At 34.0% G+C, this 24,724-nt stretch overlaps 1 protein-coding gene across 3 annotated transcripts in view; it reads right to left on the bottom strand.

Moving 5' to 3' along the window:
- Positions 1 to 24,724, bottom strand: part of LOC134538832 (protein scarlet) — a 463,007-nt gene that overhangs the window by 22,404 nt on the left and 415,879 nt on the right. For all 3 annotated transcript variants that reach the window (XM_063380356.1, XM_063380355.1, XM_063380354.1), the window contains 2 exons: positions 17,810 to 17,838; positions 14,880 to 14,985 (listed from right to left, as the gene is read on the bottom strand). In XM_063380356.1, the coding sequence (XP_063236426.1) occupies positions 14,880 to 14,985; positions 17,810 to 17,838 (135 nt within the window). The remainder of the gene's footprint in view (positions 1 to 14,879; positions 14,986 to 17,809; positions 17,839 to 24,724) is intronic.

Raw genomic sequence — 24,724 nt, forward strand, 5'->3', positions numbered from 1 at the left:
CAGGCAGAGAGGTCAGGCATCAAGGTCAGCGCTAGTTCGCACAGTTCATAACTCACTGCGAGTTTACACCTAACTACCCAGGTCACGGGTGTTAACTCACAGGAGACTCCGAGGGGCATAACTACGCCTTTTACGACATCGGGCAGGCATATCTCGGCCCGCACGCTGTGTGATTGACGATGCCACCGGATCCGACAGTTACCGAAACGTCACAATTGTGTGAATAAATAAAAGTAAGTTTAATGAATTTTTCAGGCTGATCTCCGCAGCGCAGTCGGATGCACACCACAAGGGATTATGGGTTAGAGTCCCGGTGAAGGCGTGGGAGTAAATTTGTAATTGTTTAAAAATTGTCACCAATTTGTCGAAGTCGGTAAAACTGTCAAACTATCCTGCATATATATAATTAAGCTCCTCACTGAGTCACTGACTGTGTGCCTCCAAAGATGTACACCTCCGAGATAGGAGTATCATGAAGCACAAATACTAGCATACTCCAAACAAATTATAACATTTGAAATACAGCTACATAAAGTGGAAATAACAATTCTTAAAATTACTAAAAAGGCTTATATCTCAGAAAGTTTAGCTCTAAACAAAACACGATGAAAATTGTTTAATTTTGGAAATATAAGTTTGCGTCACTGGGTTTCTTTGGATGGTATTTTGGATTGTGTACTTATGACAATTCGAAATTTTATTTTATTTTTTAAATATGCCTATATATTTGAAGTTTATAATTATATTAAAACTACTGTTGATAATTTTTTGTATTTATATATACACTCCCTTTTGAACTTTTATATTATATTCTTATTTTGTGGTTATTTAATTGCTTGCTACTAAAATAACTGGTAAATAGCACACATGCACTTAATATATAGGTATATATGATATTTTCTCAAACTTTTAATCATATATGTGTGAAGTAATTGTATGTATTTAACACAATATTAAAATAGAATGATTTTAAAATTAAAAAAAAATTAGTTGTAGGCCTACATTAAATTAAAGTATTTATGTTCATCATTATTCAACGATCTCTTTAGGCGGCTTATAACCTCCTAGTAAGAAATCTATAATATAAAAATGAATCGCAAAATGTGTTGGTAAGCGCATATCTCAACAACGCCTGGACCAATTTGGCCAATTTTTTTTTTAAATGTTCGTTGAAGTTCAAAGATGGTTTTTACGGCGAGAAAAATTCGTATAATTCCCGGAAAACCCCTAAAACCAGCCCTTTTCTTTTTCCCATACAAACGTTTTCTAACTAAAACGAGCACTCATTGTTGTTTAAACAATGTAGGTATGTTCCTAACGTCAAAGAGTCAATTTGCACTTTATAACCTCTGTACAAAGTTCAATCATATCTATCAAAACAGTGTGCGTTGGAGCACAGACAAACAAAACAAAAAAAATAAACCGAAATCGAATAGAATTGAACTGTTCAATTTGGTCGGCTTCGCGATATTATTTCATTTGTTTACTTTAAAATGCATCAGTTTTCAAGTCATTACATCAGTCAAACAAAACCAGCGTTACCAAAAGTATTTCATAAGTTTAAGTTTTTATTATTTCATTTCCCTATTTTAAATACGGCTTGAAGGATTTGACTCCAAGTCATATCAAATTAAAAAAAAGTTGAAACAACAACAAACTGTCAATGTCAGTGTTCTTTTTTTTTTTTTTTTTTAGGTTACCTACCCTAATGAATTTGCTTTTGTCAACTTATACACGAAACAAATTATTACCTATATAGTGTTTTGTGCAGTGTTTATTTACCTATGATCGCTAATTATTGCATGTGACAAAATAATCTATAATATAGATATGCCTCCTATTAGACGAATCAATTTAGGTAGAAAAACCCGAAATGCTACAAACCAAGCTAATTACCGATTTAATCATGCACTACAATGAAAATAAAAATTATTATGTTTCACATGATTAACAATAAAGAGATTACTTATTTTTTATCTTTTTATTTATATGTTTTATTTAATTATATTTATTATTCACAAAACCCTATCACCAGGGTGACGGTTCTGTTCAGGAGAATTTTTTGCCCCGACTATAAAATATGTAGGAACAAAAAAATGTCACATTACAAATCATTTTGACAGGACTTTATTTCAATTTAATTAGGCAGTACGAAGTCTGCCGGGTCAGCTAGTCATAAATAAATAAAGTGGTATGGTTGTCTGGTGATGAAAATAACGAGCCAGCCAAATATTAAAAAAAAAAGTGGTTTTCTGTAAAGTCGGTTTACGGACAATAGTTTAACGTGACGTGATAACAAAACATTGATGAAATGATTGCATACTTTTATGAATAAAATTGAATCATTTTTATTGAATTATCACTATTTTGTATGGATAAAAAGAAGGAGTGAAATGAAATCTACAATTTAATTGACAAATTTACTTTTATTTGCACTCATTAATTCAAATATGTTTATTACTTTAACGAAGAGATTATTTTAACTATAACTTTTCTACATGTTTGTTATTTAATTTTTTCCAATCTGTGTTATTCTGTTAAGGATAGGACGATGATAGGAAAAGTAGGAAAGTAATGGGAGTGTTTCAAGTTTAATGTGCCTCGAAAAAGTCAAATCGATGGTTGTTCCAATCGAGTGGAAGAGAGATAGATGCGGCGCAAGCGTATAATGAGCGTAACGGGACAAAGAGTAACGGGACAATGTGTGTAACGGGACAACGAGTCATCCTTTTTCGTGCGTGCAGCTGGCGTTCATCGATTTATTAGTAGAGACCTGAAATATTCGCGGGTTCATTTCGTGCTATGCTAAAATTCAAATAATTATACCTTAGTGGTGCTTCTGTCATTGGTTCACTGTTAATCTGGAGGACTAAGGGTCAATTAGAGACCCTCACTCATAGAAGTGTCGAATCACAGGCCACCCAGTCGAGACGACTCACAAGTCAGCAGCCAATGAACAGTTGGCATTTGCCCAAGTGTGTAGAGGATATTGGAGTCTATCCTGGAGGTCATTGAACCCGCGAATTTTTCCGGTCTCTATTTATTAGACGTCGTCACGTCAAAAATAAAATAAAAATAAAATAATTAAATAAATTTAAAAATGGTGGCTGTGACAGCTAAGAAGCCATGATCATGTTGCAAGGTTCGTGGTTTCGATACCAAATCATCGGCGTGACTCATATTTATGGGCACAAAGTCTAAACCCAAGTAGATTGCAAGCCACTATAATATTGAAGGTCTCGTTGCCATTTAGGGGTTTTGTCCTAAACGGTTTTGCTTCTAATTTTCCGTGTTTTTGCACATGGCATTTAAATATATTCATAATAAAAACATATTTTAATAGTTAATAAAAGGTATTTACCACTAAACAAACCCTTAGTTAATTGTTTTAATAAACGCAAAGATAAACTTTCATGTCAGGACTAGCATGTACTGAAAGCATGGAATCGTGTAGTATACAGTTTTGGATTAAGGTTTATATAGAACCTTCGCCTTAAAAGATTTTATTTTTAGTTTATCGTTCATATATAAATCAAAATTAGTTTCATCCAAAACCTGAATAATTATAAGGTTCCTACGGTTTTGGGAAAACTTAATTTGTAATTATTAAATAAGTTTTTGCAGTAAAAATTTAGAGTTTGAAGATGGCTAAGTGCGAACGGTAATACATAACAGTATATCCCATGATTTCTTCCTTTCAGTACATGCTAGGAGCCTTTTAGTTCATAAAAACCATTCAGTATGGACGTTTTCGGTAGTAAACACCTTTCATTAATTATCAAATTCAAAAATCAAATAGGTATTCTTCTTAGATCCTTATAACTGAATCTTATTGGAAACGGGGCGACGGAAGACTACCATTATGGCAGTATTCCGCCTGGCCTCTTCGAAAAAGGCGTAAAAGTACCATAACGGAAATCTGCCATAAGTCCATAGGACAAGACGGAATTCTGCCATATTTTCTTACATCCTCCATGGAATGAGTACAGCAACATTGTCCTCGAAGTAGTGTATAGAATACTTGGTAGGTAGCGCTGTTAACCCTCTAGCTGTTTCTCAGGTTAACTTTAAAGAGTACAGATAGCGCTTCAGACGGTGATAGTTGCAATAACAAATCATATCCAGATCGCGGACGAGTAGAAAGAAATGTTTCCAAAAATTTTATATAGGTAGCACTGTATTCTTATTACGATGATTAAAAAAAATACATGTGGTACCTAGTATTACATTCTGCCAAAATTTCTTATACATTCTACAGGATGAGGAAAATGGCCTTACTCGTAAAATTGTAATGTAACTAGCTTCATAGAATTTATGTTTTTGCACACTGGAATAATTGAAGTAATTGTAGATCATTATTTAATGAGTGCAAATCTAACGCAAATATTCAAGGATTTTGTTATGTAATGTTTTCTGTGACTGAACACAAAAAACTAAGATGTTAAGGTTTTTAATGTCTATAATAAATTATTAATTTAAAGTCTACAAAATATGTTTTTAAGATACTGAAATGCGAGGGAAATATTTTTGTGTAGTGTAGTGTAGTGTGTTAGCACAGGGCAAGCAGCACAGGCGCTCTAGGGGAGACATAGGCTCGTACATTTCGAATATTGATGGGCTTTGCACAGGCTTGCAGTCTTTCAAAAATAAACTCTGCTGAAATTTAAGTATTTTTTATATTAGAAAATAAAAATATATTACTATTAGTAGCATATTATCCTGCTTCATTAAAACTGTCAGATCTAAATGAAATTAATTTTTGTGCCTTACAGCACCTATAAACGAATTATGACATAAAATAACAACAAAAAGACATTAACACAAGATATACACTGATACACATCAATGCGACAGAACACGAAACAACACAACACACAGATAGATAAAGATATATAAAGTTCATGTTAACCAATTGGTTACTTTTGTTTTCACAAAAATCTTAAACCTAAACTAAAATGGTATATACAAAATAAATATATAGATTACAAAAGTTTTACCAATGAATATTTGTAGATTATTCAAAAGGAGTTATAATTTTTTTACACATTTTATAGTTACTAATGTTTATAATAAAAAGTGCACTACTGATCGAACGTCTAATAAATAGAAAATGCAAATAGGTTATATAGGAATATAGCATATTCAAAATAATTTAAATACCAGAAATTTTTAAATATTAATTTAAGAATTTTGTCTGCATACTTTCAATCAAGGGTGTCGCCAGCGATGGCCAGCCGATGGCCGGGGGGGGGGGGGGGGGGCAAGTTGTAGGAAAAGTATGTATGTATGTTTTTTGCATTTGGCTACATTTTTTTGAATCTCTAGGGCTTTAGGGGGGGGGGGCGGGCAAATGCCCCCTACCCCCCCTGGCGACGCCCTTGCTTTCAGTTATTTTCTAATTAAAATCTTTTGATGCAGAGACCTAAATATCTTCATGTGTTGCTAATAGTATTATCTACATGTTGGTGAAAAAAGGCTTGGCATCCAATATATATCTCGAAGGTCTTAAAAGAGGACACCACGTTTAATGTTATTACTTACTATGTAATAATTCTGATTAATTAAATTAGTTTTTTTGAATAAAGAAAATACAATAAATGCTATCGTGATTCAGAGACGTTTGTTAACTTGAAAATCAGATCCGGACAGCTGAAATATCTTGCTGAATAGTTTCAGAAAAATATTTCCCAATTATATGTTTTTTCCATCAGCATCTTTTCTTGATCAATTCTGATTACAGTTGGAATATCATTTATTAAATATTTAAGAGTAGTTGAGATAAACTACTACTTTGCGGAACACCTAATACCATGAAATTGCATTTGCAAATTTGACTGAAAAGCGTCTATTTGTAAGATAATTCAAACATTTATACCACGCATTGCTTGACGAGGCCTAAAATTGACATTTTTTAAATCATAAGACTATGTTGGAAAGTATCAAAGACTTTGCTCATGTTAAAATAAATAGAATATTTTATTTACATCTGGATTTATACTGGTACACACACACACACACACACCTATATAAAGCGTGTGTTAAAGACGATATTCCTGATTGAAAACTATGTGGTTTTACAGAAATAATATTTTTAGGAGTAAAATTCATGTGCCTATAAATATTTTTTCGTCAAAAAATGCTAAAATACTACAAAACAAAGGTTTCTGACTAGAATTTAACCGTCAATAATACTTCAAGAAAATATATACAGATAAATGGTTGAACACACAACCACTCACTGACTGATGCACACTTAATTAAAATAATTTTGTACAAAAACAAATTTTTTAAAATGTTTTAATTGTTCTTTGAGCTTTATTTATAACATATGGGAATGATAATGCTACAGTTACTAAAAACTAAAACGATAAAAAACTACAAAAAATATTTTTGCAAAACTCCGTTCCCCCGGAGAAACCCCCGGAATGGCCACCGCATGGGGAGCCCAAGAAAAGAAACGGGCTCCCCATTTGGAAGCCACCTGGAAGGTTTTTTCTGTTCCACCCACCGTTTCTTTGGTAGCCTGACTTGTTACAAGGGATTGTGTTACTACCAGAGAAAATGCCACCATTTTGTCTGGGCAATCCGCCTTGGAGGAGCCGGGGCGCGAACCCGGGTCCTACAAGTCACAAGGCAGGCGCTCTACCCCAGAACCAGAGTGGTAGAGCGGATGCTTGCAGTCTTCTTAACACTGACATGATGTTATTCCACGAGTTGTTTGTAGTTTCGTGTGTCATTACGTGCAGTAACATATAACCTCGGTAACGAACAAATTTATGTATTCTTATGTTCTTCGGTCTGCATGAATCATGTAATTTCATAACAGTGAAATATAATTTGTATAACTAGTCTGGATTTTTTTAGTTACTTTCCTGCAAACAAACTTATAATCCCGCTGTGCAATAATTATATAGAAATATAGACTAGTAAAACTAGTAAGAGCTTGCACTGTCGATGGTAAAGTTATTTTGAAATAAATGTTAGATATTAAAAGGGTGTGTTTAGTTGAAATATGCGTGTGCTTACAAGCATGAAGTTATTGTATAAACATTTTATTTATTTGGTTTTAATACCACAGAAAAGTTAACTTTTTTATATTACTTTTAGCTTTCTTTTGTTTTACCTTGCTTAACATGCACAGCTAATCCCTGGAAAGCTATTCAAATAACTGTTTGCAAATAGTAACTAAATATTGGAGTTACTGGGGCAACACGAATCATAAATGGTAACACTATTTTGTAGAGATACAGTTATTTACATGTAAATTAACAAATTAACAAATAGTTAAGGTTACATGAATATTTCTGTTCCATTTAGAAAGCAAATTTACGGTGCACAACGGCAAACAGAATAAATCAACGATGAAACTTAACAGATGAAAATTGAAAAAAAAAAAAAAAAAAAACCAACGGCTATACAGAGATGCACAGGTGAACCCAGCGATGTGAAGAAACAGTGATGACAGCACAGACAAACACCGTAAGAAACAGTTGAGCGAAAAAAACAGATATTTTGAAAACCACAACGATGATAGCGCAGAATAACACAGTATATGATTCCTAAGAGAACAGTTGCGACGTTTCGGGAAAGAGATCTTAAGGCACAAACAGACTGATGTTTGTCATGACATACAGTTTACTTAGTAATGGCGTTTGTCCGATACTACATCTTGAATAAATTTACCTATTATTTAAAAAAATTGTTTGTCGTGGAAATTTTATTTAATGAACTATACTGAATTTGTTGATATTAACATAGATACTGACTTTCTTTAAACAGATTTTTGTTTTGTTTGTTTTATGTGTATATTTGTTAACACTTCTGTTAACAAGGCACAGGTAGCCTATTAGTGCAGAGAAGCTTATTCAAAAGAGGAACCTGTTTCTGTAACAATAAGTGTAAAAAAGGGGGAAAGTTGGGTTGCCGGATTTATTTAGACAAAAAACTTTATTTTACAAAAATTACAATGGCAGGAATTTCAAAAAGTACTTACGGGATCGCCAACGAGCCTAAAAATGTATTTTCAAGCATTATCTTTGTAAAAGAGTTTCCGGAGCACTGGCTTCTGCCCTCCCTTTCCACAAATACTGTCTACACCCATGGTAAATGTGTAAACAAAATCACATGTAGTTACATGCACTAGTACAGGATATACTCAAAAGACGTGGATTGAAATTTAGGAGACCGTAATATTTGTTAGTTGTAACTATAATATTAGATTTCCATAATTTTTAAGACATGTGATGATAGCCTACATGGAGTACTGTTATGCAATAATCGCACACTCACGCCTGTAGCATAAGGCATCACTACAAGGCAATCTGATGATGAGAAAAGATACACTATCGAAGTTTATGGACCGAGTCGTAAGACACTATATTCGTATTCGAGAGAACATAGATCAAATCCCGACTGGTAATTGTCATATCATTTTGACGTGAAACGTCTAACAAATCACAGCGAAACATATGGGTACCAGAAAAAGTCTGACGAAAAGGTGTGCATCATCTTGCTTTAACATTTTTCTAACAAGAAAGGCTTCGGCCTGAGACGCACTTAAGTCTTCCTTACCTAGACCTCTCAAATACACTTAGTTTTAATTTAGGTTAAGAAAAAATTTCTGTTCAGTGTAGCTCACGACTCAGATGTGATAGCACGGTGATTCGTGTGTTTGTGTACAGAGAACGGACAACACTGGGCAATACAGATTGTACGTTCACCAAAAAACATTAATGTTGATATTATGCCTTCGGTATCTCATCTCTCACATCACAGGACAATGTTAAACAGAATTTTCGTCGTAAGCTACCATTTAGTGCTTGTTTTGAATTAAAATTTTTAGTTCGTAGTCAATGTCTCGTTTTTATTATTTTTATTTTAAACCATTACACTAAAAGCGACTCGCTAACATAGATGTTTCACTTGAAACCAATAGCCGTGAGTCTCGATATAGCCCCACCGATTTTTTTTATAGAAAATTAGTAGGATGATTTCTTACTGTAGGTCATGGCTAGAGACCGGAAAATTTCGCGAGTTCATTTCGCGATAGGCTAAAATACAAATAGTTATACCTCAATGCAGCCTCTGTTATTGGCTCACAACTCACCTAGATGACTCTGGGCCAATGAGAAACACCCAACCAAAGCTGTATCGAATCGCAAGCTGCTACGTTGGGACGTCTCACAAGACAGCAGCCAATGAGTGGGTCACATTTGACCGAGTGTACGTAGAACTGTGGAGTTCATCCTACAGGTCATTGAACCCGCAAATTTTTCCGGTCCCTAGTCATGGCTAATTCATTTGACATTGTCGCTCTACTGTGACGTGTTTTGCCGTCTATTAATCTGTTTACGTACAGGCAATCATTTCAGAATAAGAAGAAAAATGATATCGGAAATAGACTATTCCCCTGGTAAACATACATAAAAATGATTTCAAGGCTTTCATAAATTAATATTCTGAAATGTTTTCACTTAACCAGCTCATTACAGTATTTCTAAATGATTTCTTAGTAATTGAGGCAGTTATAATATAGGTCTAATTTCACAACTACTTAATCAGTAAAACTTAAGCAGCACCGTAAATCGTTCTCAAGTAACATATAACAAATATTCCGTATTCGCAGTTCACAGGTTGGAAATGATGTGATTGTTTTTATCTATTCTTAACTGCAATTGCTTTTTCTGAACATCTATATTTATGTTAAAATACTCTAATAATGGTTTTCACTGCACATGCTTAAAACATAATGCTGGAATCACAATACCCTGTAACATCCCCAACATGACAAAAACACCAAAGCCATTAAGAATTAAGGTAGTAGTGAAGTCAGCCTACGAAAAGCAAAACCCCAACAGCCCATCAGAAACATAATGTGGGTATTATTAATGATTTAGTAATAGGGGTATTATGTAGTAATGTAGTATGTAGTAATGTAATATGTAGTAATGTGGGTATTATTAATGATGTAATTTTTTTTGGGAAATCATTAACGCTTAAGTTTATTATAGGCCTATTGCTCTTTTGATAGACATTACATAAAATAAACTCAATTGTATTACCACCTCAGTAGTATAGATGACTATACACCTGATGGTGATAACTGTCGTGGCATTTTAAACATATGATATAAACAAGCTAAACCCGTCCACGCTTCGCTGTGGATCAGTATTAAATGAAATGGATAGGAAATTAAAGTGGGTAAGTATTGTAATAAAATTGTAATACATTTTATTAATTAAAATTTAATTTAAAATATTTTAAAAATTAAATTATCGTTATAACCACAAATAAAATTTCATTAAATGTATTGATTATGAATAACTTAACAAATCAAAATTAAAAAAAAATATGTTTATTAAACTTTAGAAAATAATGAACGGATGTTTTTAAATTTAATAAATAATCTAGTAATTACTATTAAATTGAGAGGTAATTAATATTTTAGTTATTACTTCATAAGTTGAATTATTTAAAATTATGGTGATAAACTACATGGGGAACATAGTAGAGTATATTAGAATTATATACGTTTAAACGGAAAAACCAATTACATAAAAACTCACCAAAACTTCAATAATATGAAGAATAACTTCTTATTGATTGAGTTCACTAAGTTTGATTTCACTCACTTTAAATATCAATAAAATATCTTCTGAACTGCCAACTAAATTGTCATTAACTACACATTAACTAACATTCTACTCAAATAAAAAAATCACCAAAACGAAGGAAATTATAAGAACAATTGTAGATTAATAATTAATCTAACTTAATTAAGCTCAATTAAATCAGGTCTACTTGATTTAATTAAATCAATCTGATCAGTATTTTGAAAATATTCATCCTGACAGCTGTCGGGTTATATTTTTATTTTTATACAATAAAAATAAGTATCAAAATTAATGTCATTTGTTTTTTAAGATAGCTACAAGTCTATGAACATAATAAAGTTATAGAATACAAATTACAATAAAATCTTATTTAAACTATTTACAAATAAATAATTTATTTCAATTTAATAACTGAAATAAAATTAATATATTTACAAATTACAAAATTCACTAATTTTATTAAAAATAAATTTTCATGTTAAATAAAATAACCAAATATAAACCAACAAATAAAACAAATTGGCCTGAATTATAAAAATAGTTGAATTTATAGCAATTAATAATAAATTGGGACCTCTATAAATTAAATGAAATACAATTTATTAAATTAATTCTAATTAATTGGTAAAATTCTGATTTTAATCTTTCGAACTGGCGAATTGCAAATTCAGAGGTTAAATAATAGTCAAAGAACGTAATAAATCGAAAATCGAGAATTGAAAAGGAGAGATAAGAAATGTCATCGTCATCTACGTGTGTAAACTGAACACCAAGTTCAATTGTTGTGTTCTCAGCAATGAAAAGCTATGAATAAAGAAAAAAAAAATATTAGATAAGATAAACTTTTCATTTTTAATTTAGTGGCAATTATAGCAATTAATACTTGGTTAGCTAAAGCTTCTTCATTTTTTAAAATACTTAAGACGCTGATTGAAATCAAATGCTTATGAGTTTATTGACAAACAAAGAATTGTGGTTATGTTTTTTTACAACGCTTATTCAATTTCTATAACAAAATAATATTTCTGGCAACATCAGCAATCTAAATTGAACCCGTATAGAATCCAACATAATAATTTTATTATTCATTATAGCTCGAACTGTAATTAATATATATTTTTTTTTTACTTTCATCCACAATCCCCTTCGTGGACGGAATTTCGTAAAATTCGTTTTCAGTTGAACTCAAGATGACAAAAATAATAATTTCGCCAAATTAAAAATCTGCAGAAGCTATAGATTTTAAGTTAATTTTTTTTGAACGCCACCGCACGGCCCTTTGTGGGTGTGATTTCATAAAATTCGTTCTTGGTAAACTTTAACATGCTAAAAATAATATTCTGGCCAAGTTTTATACCTAGAAGAGCTAAAGTTCGAAAATGTGGATTTTTTTATTAACGCCCCCGCAACCCCCCTTGCGGGCGGAATTTCGTAAAATCCGTTCTTAGCTGACCTCTACTCGGCGAAAGCAATATTCCTACCATATTTCAAGTCTCTAGGCCTTATGGTTCCAGAGATATCGTGATGAGTCAGTACATATGTGGAAATCTCTTTTATATATATATATATATATATATATATATATAATGCAATATTTTACTTACTTAACCGTCGGTTGTCAGGGAATTATGATTTTCGGTCACTAGATTGCATTTCATTACAACTAGTGACCTGGAGTTAAATTATTAACAAGAATCACAAGACTTTGTATGCTGCTTATTTATTTAAATTATTTTTAAGACAATATACATAATTTACTTATGTCGTTAAAGGTATTAGAACTGTTTGGTCACGTTTTAACTTATGGTAGTTTTCCGTCGCTCCCAGACGGAATTCTTCGATTATGTAAGTCTTCCAGTATGGCAGTCTTCCGTCGCCCCACCTCCCCCGTCAAAACAGGAGGAAAAATAACATATTTTTATTTTTACAGTACGCGGCTATAAGTATACAGTGCTGCTTCCTATAACCCATTTTTGGAAACATTTGTTTCTATTAGTGCGCGATATGTTGAGTTGATTTATGACTGGAACTACAGAAAGTAACCGTCAGAAGCGCTATCTGTAACCTTTTAAGTTAACCTAAGAAACAGCTAGGGGGTTAACAGCGCTACCTAGCGACGTATTTTATACACTACTTCGAGAGAAAAGCATCTGTACTCATTCCATGGAGTGTATAAGGAAATATGGTAGAATTCTGCCTCGTCCTTCGAACTTATGGCAGATTTCCGTTATGGTACTTTTCCACCTTTTTCGAAGAGGCCAGGCGGAATACTAGCATACACGCTAGATTCCAACTTTTCGATTCTCTTTTATTTGTAAATAGGGTAAGCAGGCAATCCGTTTGATTATCGGTGTTTTTTTTTATTAATTTCAAAATGTTTTGTTAGATTTTCAAGATGAGTCATCGATTTCATCGTCCGAGAAAGAACGAACAAATACTCCAGTAACATTACGAAAACATTCGTGAATTAATTATGGAATATCCCTAGATAATTTGTCAGCAGTATCTTTTTTTTTTAAACCAACGGTGGAAACATTCAACAGGACTGTGTTTGTGTGGAATTTGTGGTGTTGTCCTTATTTGTGTCTATTTAGTGATTTTTTTGCTACAATATTTGTTTGTTCTGTCGTCTTCATTGTTTCGTTTAGAACTGTTTTTTTTTTCTGTTATTTGTTTTTTTTCCCATTATTTATTCTAGTTTATTACTTGTTCAGTGGTGTTCCATGCGTAATTGTTTTTGTATTCACTGACCTTACTTCTTTCTACGAAATATCACAGGTGGTTTCTTAATTTTTTGGTACAGAAGCTAAATGAATTGAATATTGGTTCGTAATTTGTATTCATTTACACATTTTAATTTAAAAAATCGAGATTTTGCTACAAAAAATGGTTTACTTAGCTTACTTATCTTACTTACCTTAACTTTTCTCCAAATTACTTACTCTCAAAGCTATATAATTTAAAAAAACTCCTAATTATTTCATATGTATAAGGTATCAATTAATAAAATTAAGTGCATTACATCTGACACGTTCCAAAAATTTACATTTAATTAGAAATGCAGAAAAAAATATAGAAACTCTCTCTTTAAAGATTGCATGCTAGATTTGCATTGGAATTTTACCGTAGTGAATATTGCATAGAGTGATTCCAGCTTAAACGATTACCGCAATTCGAGATGCAAAACAAGTGTTCTTTCCAACACCAATTATTGCATTTTTTTAAAATGAATTTTAATTTCTGTAACATATCGTTTATCTGTAATTAGTGATATGAATTATAACCAGCAAATATTTTTGACTGGATTCCAGAAAATTCTGTTTTGAATTTGGTTGATGAATGTTAAATTATTCAATGGTAATAAGTTGTAACTTCCATATTGCGCTTTGCAGTTATTTAAAAATACCAAATAATTTTTATATTAATTTTTGCCAATCATATATGAATTATTATGGAAATAGGATATAGAGTTTTTATATAAGTATACATATATACATGCAAATATGTATGAAGTATAAACATTTCAAACGTTATCATTTCACAACTGTTATATACTATTTTTTGTTCAATAAAAATTATTTGTTGAATTTTTTTAATAATTAGCTCTTCCAATGACAGTGCGTACGTTTTAATGCTATTTTCTACGTTAATTTCAGTCGAGCATCAATTTAAAAAAATCATGTCTTCTAAAAATAAATCATTATTTGAAATGCTATACCAGAAAAAAAATTCTTAATACCAGTTGTACTAGCGATAAGAGAAAACGAATTTCTGCTGTTTTCTCTTTGATAATTTTTAAATATTTGGTTGGCACTTTCTAACTTAACGGTAACGCAAAAAAGGCGGTTGTCTGTAAAGTCGGTTTACGGACGATAATTTTACGTGATAACGCCATAAGAAACCATTGATGAAAAATTGCATACTTTTTGATTTTCAAATATTATTTACAGTTTTTGCAAAATTAATATAAATAATTTGTTTAAATATAATCACGAACAATTAGTTAAAAAGATCGCCTTAACCTGTTTGACTTTATAGAAGATTTTCTCGCACGGTGGTTGGCCGGTTCTTGCACGCTCGGCTCGGGCGGAACGTGACAATTTTTCGTGCGTGCAGCCGGCGTTCATCGATTTATAAGACGTTTTCACGTCAACAAAAACGATGACAAAGTCTGCCACTTTTTATGAAGAAACAGGGCACAGGATGACCTTGAACTCGATCACAGCAATTCCACTCAAGGAGCACCTACTTCAACAAAAGACTTACTATTTTCTGCAGGAGGCGGAAGCCTTGTATGGAAGGATCACGCAGAACGCTCAGAACGGATCGGTGTATCAACCAGAACAGCTTCACCACGGCGTACGGGTTCTTTCTGCAACGAACAAAATACGTTAGCTATCACACATTTTCTTTTTATGGAAAAGTATCCATTGTAATTCATATTTAATTTTCTGCTCATTTTAAAATTAATATGAAACTTACACTCGATATACATAAACAAATAAAACAAACGCTAAGTGTCCATTTGCGTTGTTGTTTTATTTTTTTTTCGTATTGTTACGTATTAATTTTTTTTGCATGAAAATTAGATACCTGAAACAAATATAATGTTAAAAAATTGTATGTCTACGTGTGAGAGTGTGTGCACGTTTACTGACCAACACAGAACCTAAAGCCCTTTTACGTAAATATACTTTATCTAAATGTAATTTGACCGAAAGTCGTTTGACCACAAACTGACAATTTGTCTAAGAATATTATTTCGTATCTCTTGAAACAGGTGTTGACCGACATATACTCGTAATGAAGTCTATTTTTCGAAAGTCATTTAATCTGAATTTGTTTGACCGACAGTAAATTCGCCTGAATAAGTTTCTCGGACATTAAGGCCCCCGCCTCGTCAGGGGTGTACGTGTGTCAGTGAGGCGGGATGATAAGCGCGACGCTCGCTGGTGCTTCTAGCGCGGTGTCTCCTCTGGACTGGCGCGCAGTCTTCTCGTCGTCACATGAGCGGTGACCGTAACATTACATGGTGGAGAAATGAAGATAAAGGTGTAATGCAAGTCCCTTAAGTGCTTTCAAGAATCCGTACTGATTGTTCTACGTATAAAAATTACTCTGAAAACACGCTTTTAAACCATTTTCACTCTTATAAAAATACGGTTAAAAAACTTAACCCGAAATCGTAAGTACTTTTCGGCCCTCAGCGAACTCTTAAATGCTTTCCGTAAGCAGACCCCACTCGGATGTGTTGAGTAGTTTTGAAATCGCGTTGTTTTTCCTGAAGCTCTGCGCACCGTGTGTGTGCCCGGGTGGACGAAGGGGCCTTAATGTCGTTTGACTTTGCAGCCCGCTGTTTACCACGAGCTGTGGCCTTGTATCTGCTGGAGATTGAGAAATTGACCTTGCTCTCAGCTGGGGGTCGGATTCATGACTGTCGTATCACGGAGAACTGGAAGCTGAACTATAACACCGTGCAGGCGAAACGTAGGCCTAATCTCCACATCTCGATCGTCCTTCTCAGCAGCGACTAAAGTTGTACGTTAGCTTGCACGGCACGTGACTAAGTGTTCAGTTCCCTGGCATGCTGTGAGAAAGTGGGTACGAGAATGATTTATATAACCTCTTTCCGTCTGAAAACACGTTTATTTTAACTCGTGCTTGGCTGGATTTTACTTCACGTATTTGGTCAAGCGATGTACGGAATGTCTCAGAAATCGACAACCCGAGAACAGTTGATAGGAAAAAAAAATCTGAGAAAGTTATTTGAAAATGGCTCATTTAAAGCATTAACTAGCTTAGTTTGCATAGTAAATTTTTAAACTGTATGAAAAGTAAAAGTTACTTAATTATATATTTATACATCATAAGTCGTGCTAACAATATTTTTTCCTACAAATGTAGCCTGTTTGATTTTATTATTATTGTTATTATTAATATTAACAATAAAGATTTTCATGATTTGAGTACAAAAAAAATTGAAATTACAGTTTCTAATTACCTATTTTGTGCAGAGTAAATAGTTCAAACTTTATATTAAATTCTTCTTACTCAAAAAAACATTTATTTTTTAATATTTTTTTATTTAGACCAACCAATGTTCTCGGTTTGACATTGAAATCAGGGACATACTGTATATATATATATATATATATATATATATATATATATATTGGAAGTACATGTTCTTCATAAACGTTGTAAACAGTTGTCTGTATGAGTTACTAATAGTATGAAGCCTAATCTTTTTTTTTAATGTATTCATACATGTTACCTATTGTTTGTGTCTTCCTATGATTGAATTACCGCTGTTGTATAGTATGGCACAAAAATGCTACCTTAAAAAAATAAATGTGAATAAAAAAATTATAATTTTATTTTAAATTATTATAAATAAACATAGCATTATAAAAGCTTTATAATGTAGAGAAGTCGTAGCCGAACGTATCTCCTCTCAGAACCAATAAACACGATCCGTGTTTGACGATATGTGTCCAGGTCCCAAGCAAACGTTCAAGACAAAGACCGTGTACATAGCAATGTGAGTGTGAAGTAGTCGGCAGTATTTAAAAAATACTGACATACTAAACGGACAATTCAAAAAATAACAACATTAAGTGATTTTAAAATTAGTAACAGTAGTATTCCACGAAGAATAATATGTTTTTAATAATATGTTTGTACTTGTAGGGGGAAAAAAAAGTGTAAGCAAATAAATGGCTTGATTTATTATTTGACTCTTTATGGCGTGATTCATAATCGCATGCATGTTGCATAAAGTAAAATTTCCACGTTACGTCTAACATACAATCAGATACACACATTTGAAGAACAGCTTTACTTTCGCTTAGACCTGAGTGGATATATAAACTGGTGTATAGGTTGAAGCAATATAAAATTTTGTGGCGCAGCTTCGGAAATTTCCAAAAAGAAATATCCAGTTTCTTCGAAAAAGGTTATTTCATTTAATAGTGAAACATATAAACCTAAAAATACATAATACGTTAATTAATAAAATTTAATTCACACGATAGTCATTAGACTTAGTTTTTTTTGACCATACATCTACGCTTCTTTTAATGACTCTCTATTCACCAATTTTGTAATAAGCTTAAATACTTTTAGAAAAAAAACTAAATCAGTACTTAAATATAAAATATAAACCTAAGTATTTTAAATCAAAATTAAAAACTTACATTGGTTGTCCAATTGCATTTCGTTGTACCTGAAACACAAGAAAAAACCCCATGTGCTTAATTTTCACAGTTGTTCCAAAAGACTTTTAAATACTTGGTTAGTTGAAACTAAAAAAACTTATTTAGTACATTATTTAAATAATTCAGTAAAACTGTAATTATGCAGAGAATTATTATATGGTGATGTTTACATATTTTTACTTTCCACAAAATTTATCATGTACAAGTAATACTAACGATTACGTAACTCTGTTACATTAATAACCGGATATGGATTTTGTTTAAAAATAAGGTCAACTCATTTTAACTAGCTCATATTCAGATATTTCCGTATTTAATTTAATTTTTAGTTGGCAATGGTGATTTGCTACTACTGTAAGAAATAAAAAAGTATTTGTTTTAAAATCTTATAACGCGAGTTATCAAAAAGACGTTTAACAGGAGAACACAACAAGTTTTCCTCTAATAATCTTATGCAATGGAAAACTCGATAATTTCTTAGGGTGGTATAAACACATATATTTAAAATCTGCGTAAGATTTTTATAGTAACTTATTAAGAAAATTATATGTAATATATATTATATATACATATTATTGTATATATACCTATATAATATATATAGGTAATATTACACTTTATAATCACTGTATGTACATGTATTCTTATTTTAATTTGTCTATGTCCCGGATATTAACTTCGAACATAACTCCAATACTGTTTTTTCAATTACTATTTTTATCGTGAAATTTATTGTGTGCTACATGGTTAGTAAAACACCTGATTTCCTTGAGGAAAAAAAATAAATAAATAAAACTTCTGTAATATCTAGCTATTTACAATAAGAGCTTTGCCAAATTAATTGCAGAATAATTCTACTTTTATAAAAGTAGTGGTATAGTTAGTTGTCTTTAAACAAAAAAAAATACATATATACTCAAGTCAAATCTATATCTAGTTTTTAAATGACTTCAAGTTACATAAGCATATTTTTATTCCCACAAAAAAATCACAAAACCTTTTTGTCAGCAGTGCCGTATTAGCAAATGAGAGTTATGACTCAAGGTCTTGAAAGGAAATTAAAAAAAATTCTGACTTCTCGGCACCTAGCGAAACTTTTGTAAGCAACTAATTTGATTGGTGCTCGTCATTCTTGTGAGAAAATTTTTTTTTTTTTATTGCTTTGTACAAGGAACCTGTTTGGCCTACAGCGAATTCGTTTGCAGGCGGGCTTCTGAGGTCTTTTAAAAGCTTAAGTGGTTAATTTCATGCAATTAATGAAGGCACACGTGGAGTCATCCTCTATTTCTGTGCTGCCACGGGGATCGTCAGCAGCACTGTGACGTCACTGCCGCGTCACTACCTGGGTCCACCGGGGTCGTTACCACAACGCCGAATACCATAACGCCGAATGCCAAATTGACCGCAACGCCGACAGCTAGAAAACTGCTGTGTACCACAACGCCGAAAAATGTTGCTGCGTGGGGGGGGGGGGGGGCCACAGGAGCAAAATTAAAAACAACTGAATGAATTTGTGTACCTAACCTAACCTAGGCTAGCCTAACCTAACCTAACCTTTGTGGCAGTCCTGCAATGACATTTTTCGGCGTTAATGTATTTCGGCGTTGTGGTAATTCGGCGTTGTGGTACACAGCAGTTTTCTAGCTGTCGGCGTTGTAGTCAATTTGGCATTCGGCGTTATGGTTTTCGGCGTTGTGGTATTTCGGCGTTGTGGTGCGTCCCTGGTCTACCGCATCCGAAATCGAGCAACACAACTCGTAATTATAAACAAAAAGGGGGTTGTCTGTAAAGTCGGTTTACGGACGATAATTTTACGTGATAACGTCATAAGAAAACATTGATGAAAAATTGCATACTTTTTAATAATTTTCAAATATTGTTTACAGTTTTTGCAGATTTAATTTAAATCATTTGTCTAAATATTAATCACGAACAATTAGTTAAAAAAAGACCGCCTTAACCTGTTTGATACTATAGAAGATTTTCTCGCACGGTGGTTGGCCGGTTCTTGCGCGCTTGGCTCAGGCGGAACGTGACAATGAGTCACGCTTTTTCGTGCGTGCAGCCGGCGTTCATCGATTTATAAAACGTTATCACGTGCAAAAAAAAAACACTGTTAAAAAATTTCACCTTCAATTTACGTAGAACGCTGTTTGCAAACTATCCAGGGATGTTCGCAAAATTACAGCTACCTTCATCAATTGGCGGACACTGAGTTCAATTACTTTGAACACGAATCCAAAAGAATATTCTCGGCGTGTTAAGAAAACGTTTCAAAAACTGGTTCAGTCCACATCCAGAACACTCTTGTTCGGTCCACTTGTCTGTTTGTTTAACTTTTGTTTGGAAGGAAACCTACAACTCGGAATTCGTAATAACGACGCAGTTTCTAAGAAAATTCAGTTGTTTTGAAATTACGAAGAAAGATCCGCTTATTTGAGTCTAACTCTTCAATGTAAAGTCCTTAAATTTACGGTCATTTCTAACAGCGTATAAAATAAATAATCGGACGTTTTAAATGGTCCAATGGGCCTTACTTGCTTATTCTAGCATTCGAACATATTTTACAATGTAATAAAGGTTACAGCAAAATAAAAAATAAATTATTTAAAAATTACTAATAAAAATGTACAAATTAGAAAAAAATTGTTTGTCTGTAAAGTCGGTTTACGGACGATAGTTTAACGTGACAACGTCATAACAAAACATTGATGGAATTATTGCATACTTTTGTGAATGAAATGGAATTATTCTTATTGAATTATCACTATTTTGTATGGATACAAAGAAGGACTGAAATGAAATCTACAATTTAATTGATAAATTTACTTTTATTTGCACTCATTAATTCAAATATGTTTATTACTTTAACGAACAGATTATTTTAACTATAACTTTTATACATGTTTGCTATTTAACTTCTTCCAATCTGTGTTATTCTGTTAAGGATAGGACTATGATAGGAAAAGTAGGAAACGAATGGGAGTGATTCAAGTTTAATGTGCCTCGAAAAAGTCAAATCGATGGTTCTTCCAATCGAGTGGAAGAGAGATAGATGCGGCGCAAGCGTACAATGAGCGTAACGGGGCAATGAGTCATCCTTTTTCGTGCGTGCAGCCGGCGTTCATCTATTTATTAGACGTTGTCACGTCAAAAACGTAACTTAAACACTAACTGTGCGTTTGTTCTAAATTCCTGTTACATTTTGCATTTCCAATGTCTAATTTAGAAAAAACGGTTTTAACTTCCCTGTCTGGCAATCGCAACGTATGCTTTACCGATCACGCACCGACTGCAGTGATTTGTTAACAACTGAACAACCCGACAGACAGAAACCACCAGCATCTTGCCCCGCCGTTGCAATAACTCACTCTTGCCAGAGGCTGTCGTGATTGATGACAGGCTGCCCGGGAGGCAATGATTTCTTCGGTAAATTACCTTGAATCAGCTCCTTCGCCCAACGTTCCATCAACTGTTTGATCTTTCGACGAGCCGGCGAGATCCCTAGAGGATACCTACCACAAACACTCGCCAGTTTCACAGAACCGGGGTTCACCAATTTCGGCGGGCCCAAGGACAGAAACTGATCAAGACAAACTGGCAAAAATCTAAGCGTAACACGTCCTTCGCAAAACTATGTCTTTTTCACTTGACGTGATTAAAGTTCTTCCAATTCTAGTGGTTTTATATACCCTGCTACATTTGCAAAATTCCAGTTTGCCTTTTTTTTTTGTGGAAAGCAATAATTGTACTTAGCGGTCAGCACGCGCTTCTTAAAAATTCACTTTCATAATTTTTTATTAACACACCTAAATAAATATAATATAACCTCACTTATATAAATACACTTGAAAAGTTTCACTAACACATTTTCCACCACTCATTTTACTCAATAGATAAATTAATTTAGTGATGTGGACCACTATTCAATATCAATCAGTTAAGTAGACTATAACATCTAAAAGCACATATATATTATTTAAATTTTGTATGCAGCTTTATTTTGTATGTAGACTTTTTTTCTCATCATGTGATAATTTCTTTGCATGGAGCGTGCACATCGTCATAAATAACATTAATCTTTTTTTTGATAAATCACGCAAAGAGGTATAACTTCAAAAAGTATATTTTGACACGATTCTAGCGCTGATGCTGGCCAAACCAACACGCGCATGTCTGCGGGTGGAGCGTGGTCCATTACCACTACACGTCTTATCCCATCAGCAGCAGCGCCTTTACTACCTCCTCCCTCCCCCCTGCACTCTGCTTATCTGGAGAGCTCGGCACGTTCCCAGGGCCGCGCCCGCGTGGAGTGGCGTAACTAGGACGCCATTGTTCTTGCACCTTCGAGTGTTATCAGTAGGGACCGGAAAAATTCGCGGGTTCAATGACCTGACCACTCGGTGAAATGTGACCCACTCGTTGGTTGCTGTCTTGTGAGACGTCCCAACGTAGCAGCCTTTAATTCGATACAGCTTTGGTTAGGTGTTTTTCATTGGCCCAGAGTCATCTAGGTGAGTTGTGAGCCAATAACAGAGGCAGCACTGAGGTATAACTATTTTTATTTTAGCCTATCGCGAATTTTTCCGGTCTCTAGTTATCAGGGATTCTGATGACGCGATACTTCGGAAAATCACGAGAGCTTTACAGGGGAGGAATTATGTCAGTATGTGAACGGAGAGACTTGCCTGCGAAGACAGTGAAGTGTAGAGGGTGACTGGTCCCTTGGCGAGCGATGGTGGGACGACGAGGGACGGACCTAGTGTGCGGAGGTTGAATGCATCGGGGACCGAAACATCCGGGAATGTGTTGTGTGTGCGGCGGACGAGTGAAAAGTGCGAGGTAAGAGATGAGCAGAAGAGAGAGCCACTGTAGAGCCCAGCTCCAGTGCGGAGAGTAATTTTGTGGACTAAATGAAAGATTTATTAATGTGGACAGACGTTTTATGTCTCGATAGTTCATTGATTGGTATCATCTAAAGTTTACGTATATTGTAATTAATCTGAATGTAACGTGAGCGGATATGGAACTGTTACAGTGTCGGCCTCAGAATGCGCCGATAGACGGACGCTGCTGAATGAACTGCGTGGTCAAGCAGTGCGCTGAAGAGCCGCTAGATGGCAGCAGTACCGGGCGAAGTGCAGAAACAATTGACGTGCGATTTGTAACGGGTGACGTCCTGCAGCCTCTGACCATGCTGGGAAGCCTACGATTCACTCGTCCTTCTGGACATACCCGAATACGTTGGCAAGCCTTCTTTTCACAGACGATAGACCCGAAGTTCCCCGAAGTTCATGTTTTTTTCCGTATCTTTAATGTAGCTATCCTAACCAAATCAACCGTCCACAATGTTTTAAAGTATTTATAATGTAGCTAACCTAACCTAATTGACCATTAGTATCCTTTTATCAACACCGCCATATTTATTTACAATGAACCAAAAAAAAAAAAACCGAAGATACCCGATCGGAGGTTTGGCTCTCTCGTCTGTGAAAAGAAGGCTTCCCCACGCGGAATGCGGTCATTTGTGTATTACGGCCAGTTTCCCAAGCATACCAGTAGACTTTTGGGGCGTGTAAATGTATGCGGCGGGAGGATAAGAAACGAGGCTAAGTCAATGTTTTGGCCTGACATTAATGATGTTCACCATGAAAAATAACGTCGCACGCAATGTTTTTTTATTGCGTTTGAATTTTGTTACGCAATTCGGAAATCGTCTAGGGTCAATATGCGAATGCAGGCTTGCCATTTTGACCGTTGTTATGCTTGGCCGATGTGGAGTTTTGTTTGAAAATTTCAATTTTACAAACACGTTCCCCGCCTGTTAAGCTCACAGAAGATCACGTTATAACTAGTTATTGCGTTGGAATTTTTGGTAGAATCAATTTAACCTTTGTTCGGTGAGAACATTTTGTTCCATTGGAAATAAATATTATTTTGTGAAGCTGCAAACTTGTTGTATTTTTTTTTAGCTTGTTAAGATGATTTATTTTAAAGAAATAAAAACAATTTGTCTACCCGACATCCTTTCTTTAGATTTATTACATGTTTTAAATAATGTGTTGAGCTGACATTTTTACTTTGCTGTGCTTCGAAGGAAAATATTCTAATTTGCATAAATGCTCTTAACGTCAGTATTTTATTGTGTATCTAATAATTTTTAATGTTAATGGCCAGCAGATTCAATATTTTTTAATTACAGCCGCCACTTGATTTTCTGGAATTAAAGTCATGTTTGATAAATATGCGTTTTGTGACAAGTTTTAAACAGTTTTAACTTTTTTAATTGGTGAATTTACAGTTTCAAACATTTTTCAATATCCACGCAACTTTACATCAAGCGCGGCTCCAGAAGGGGGGCGGTGGGGGCGATAGCCCCTCCCGAGACCAATTTTATTGATTAGTGTATATTCATGTTTACTTAAATATCTAATTTCATATGTTAAACTTTTATCTCATCAAAAGTTGCATGGAGCTACCAATGTTCTGTATTTGAAACCTGTAATTTGTAAATAATATTCCAAGGCCAATGTCTGACCACTTTCATTTTTTTTGCAACTACGACCTTTCTTTGTGCGATAGCCCCTCCCGAAAAGTCATCCTAAAGCCGCCATTGCTTTACATATGAAGATTTTGCTATGCTTCATTGTTTTGACAACAACTAATTAATTTTAATTTGATTCAGTCGTTCATGGGAGGTTTTGTTTATTTGAGGCTGGTTTTAGATTGAGAATTCACTATGTTTTGAAACCTGCGTGCAACTCCAGACAGAGGGCGATCAGGTTGTGATTCATTGCCAGCAGGTGGGGCTACAGTTCATGTTTTCAACATATTTTATGACTTATGGTCCGAACTGCTTCCCAAGGTTGTTAGATGTCCTTGAAGCAGAGCTGA

Source organism: Bacillus rossius, chromosome 14 (assembly GCF_032445375.1).
Source record: "Bacillus rossius redtenbacheri isolate Brsri chromosome 14, Brsri_v3, whole genome shotgun sequence".
In the NCBI taxonomy this organism is placed as follows: domain Eukaryota; kingdom Metazoa; phylum Arthropoda; class Insecta; order Phasmatodea; family Bacillidae; genus Bacillus; species Bacillus rossius.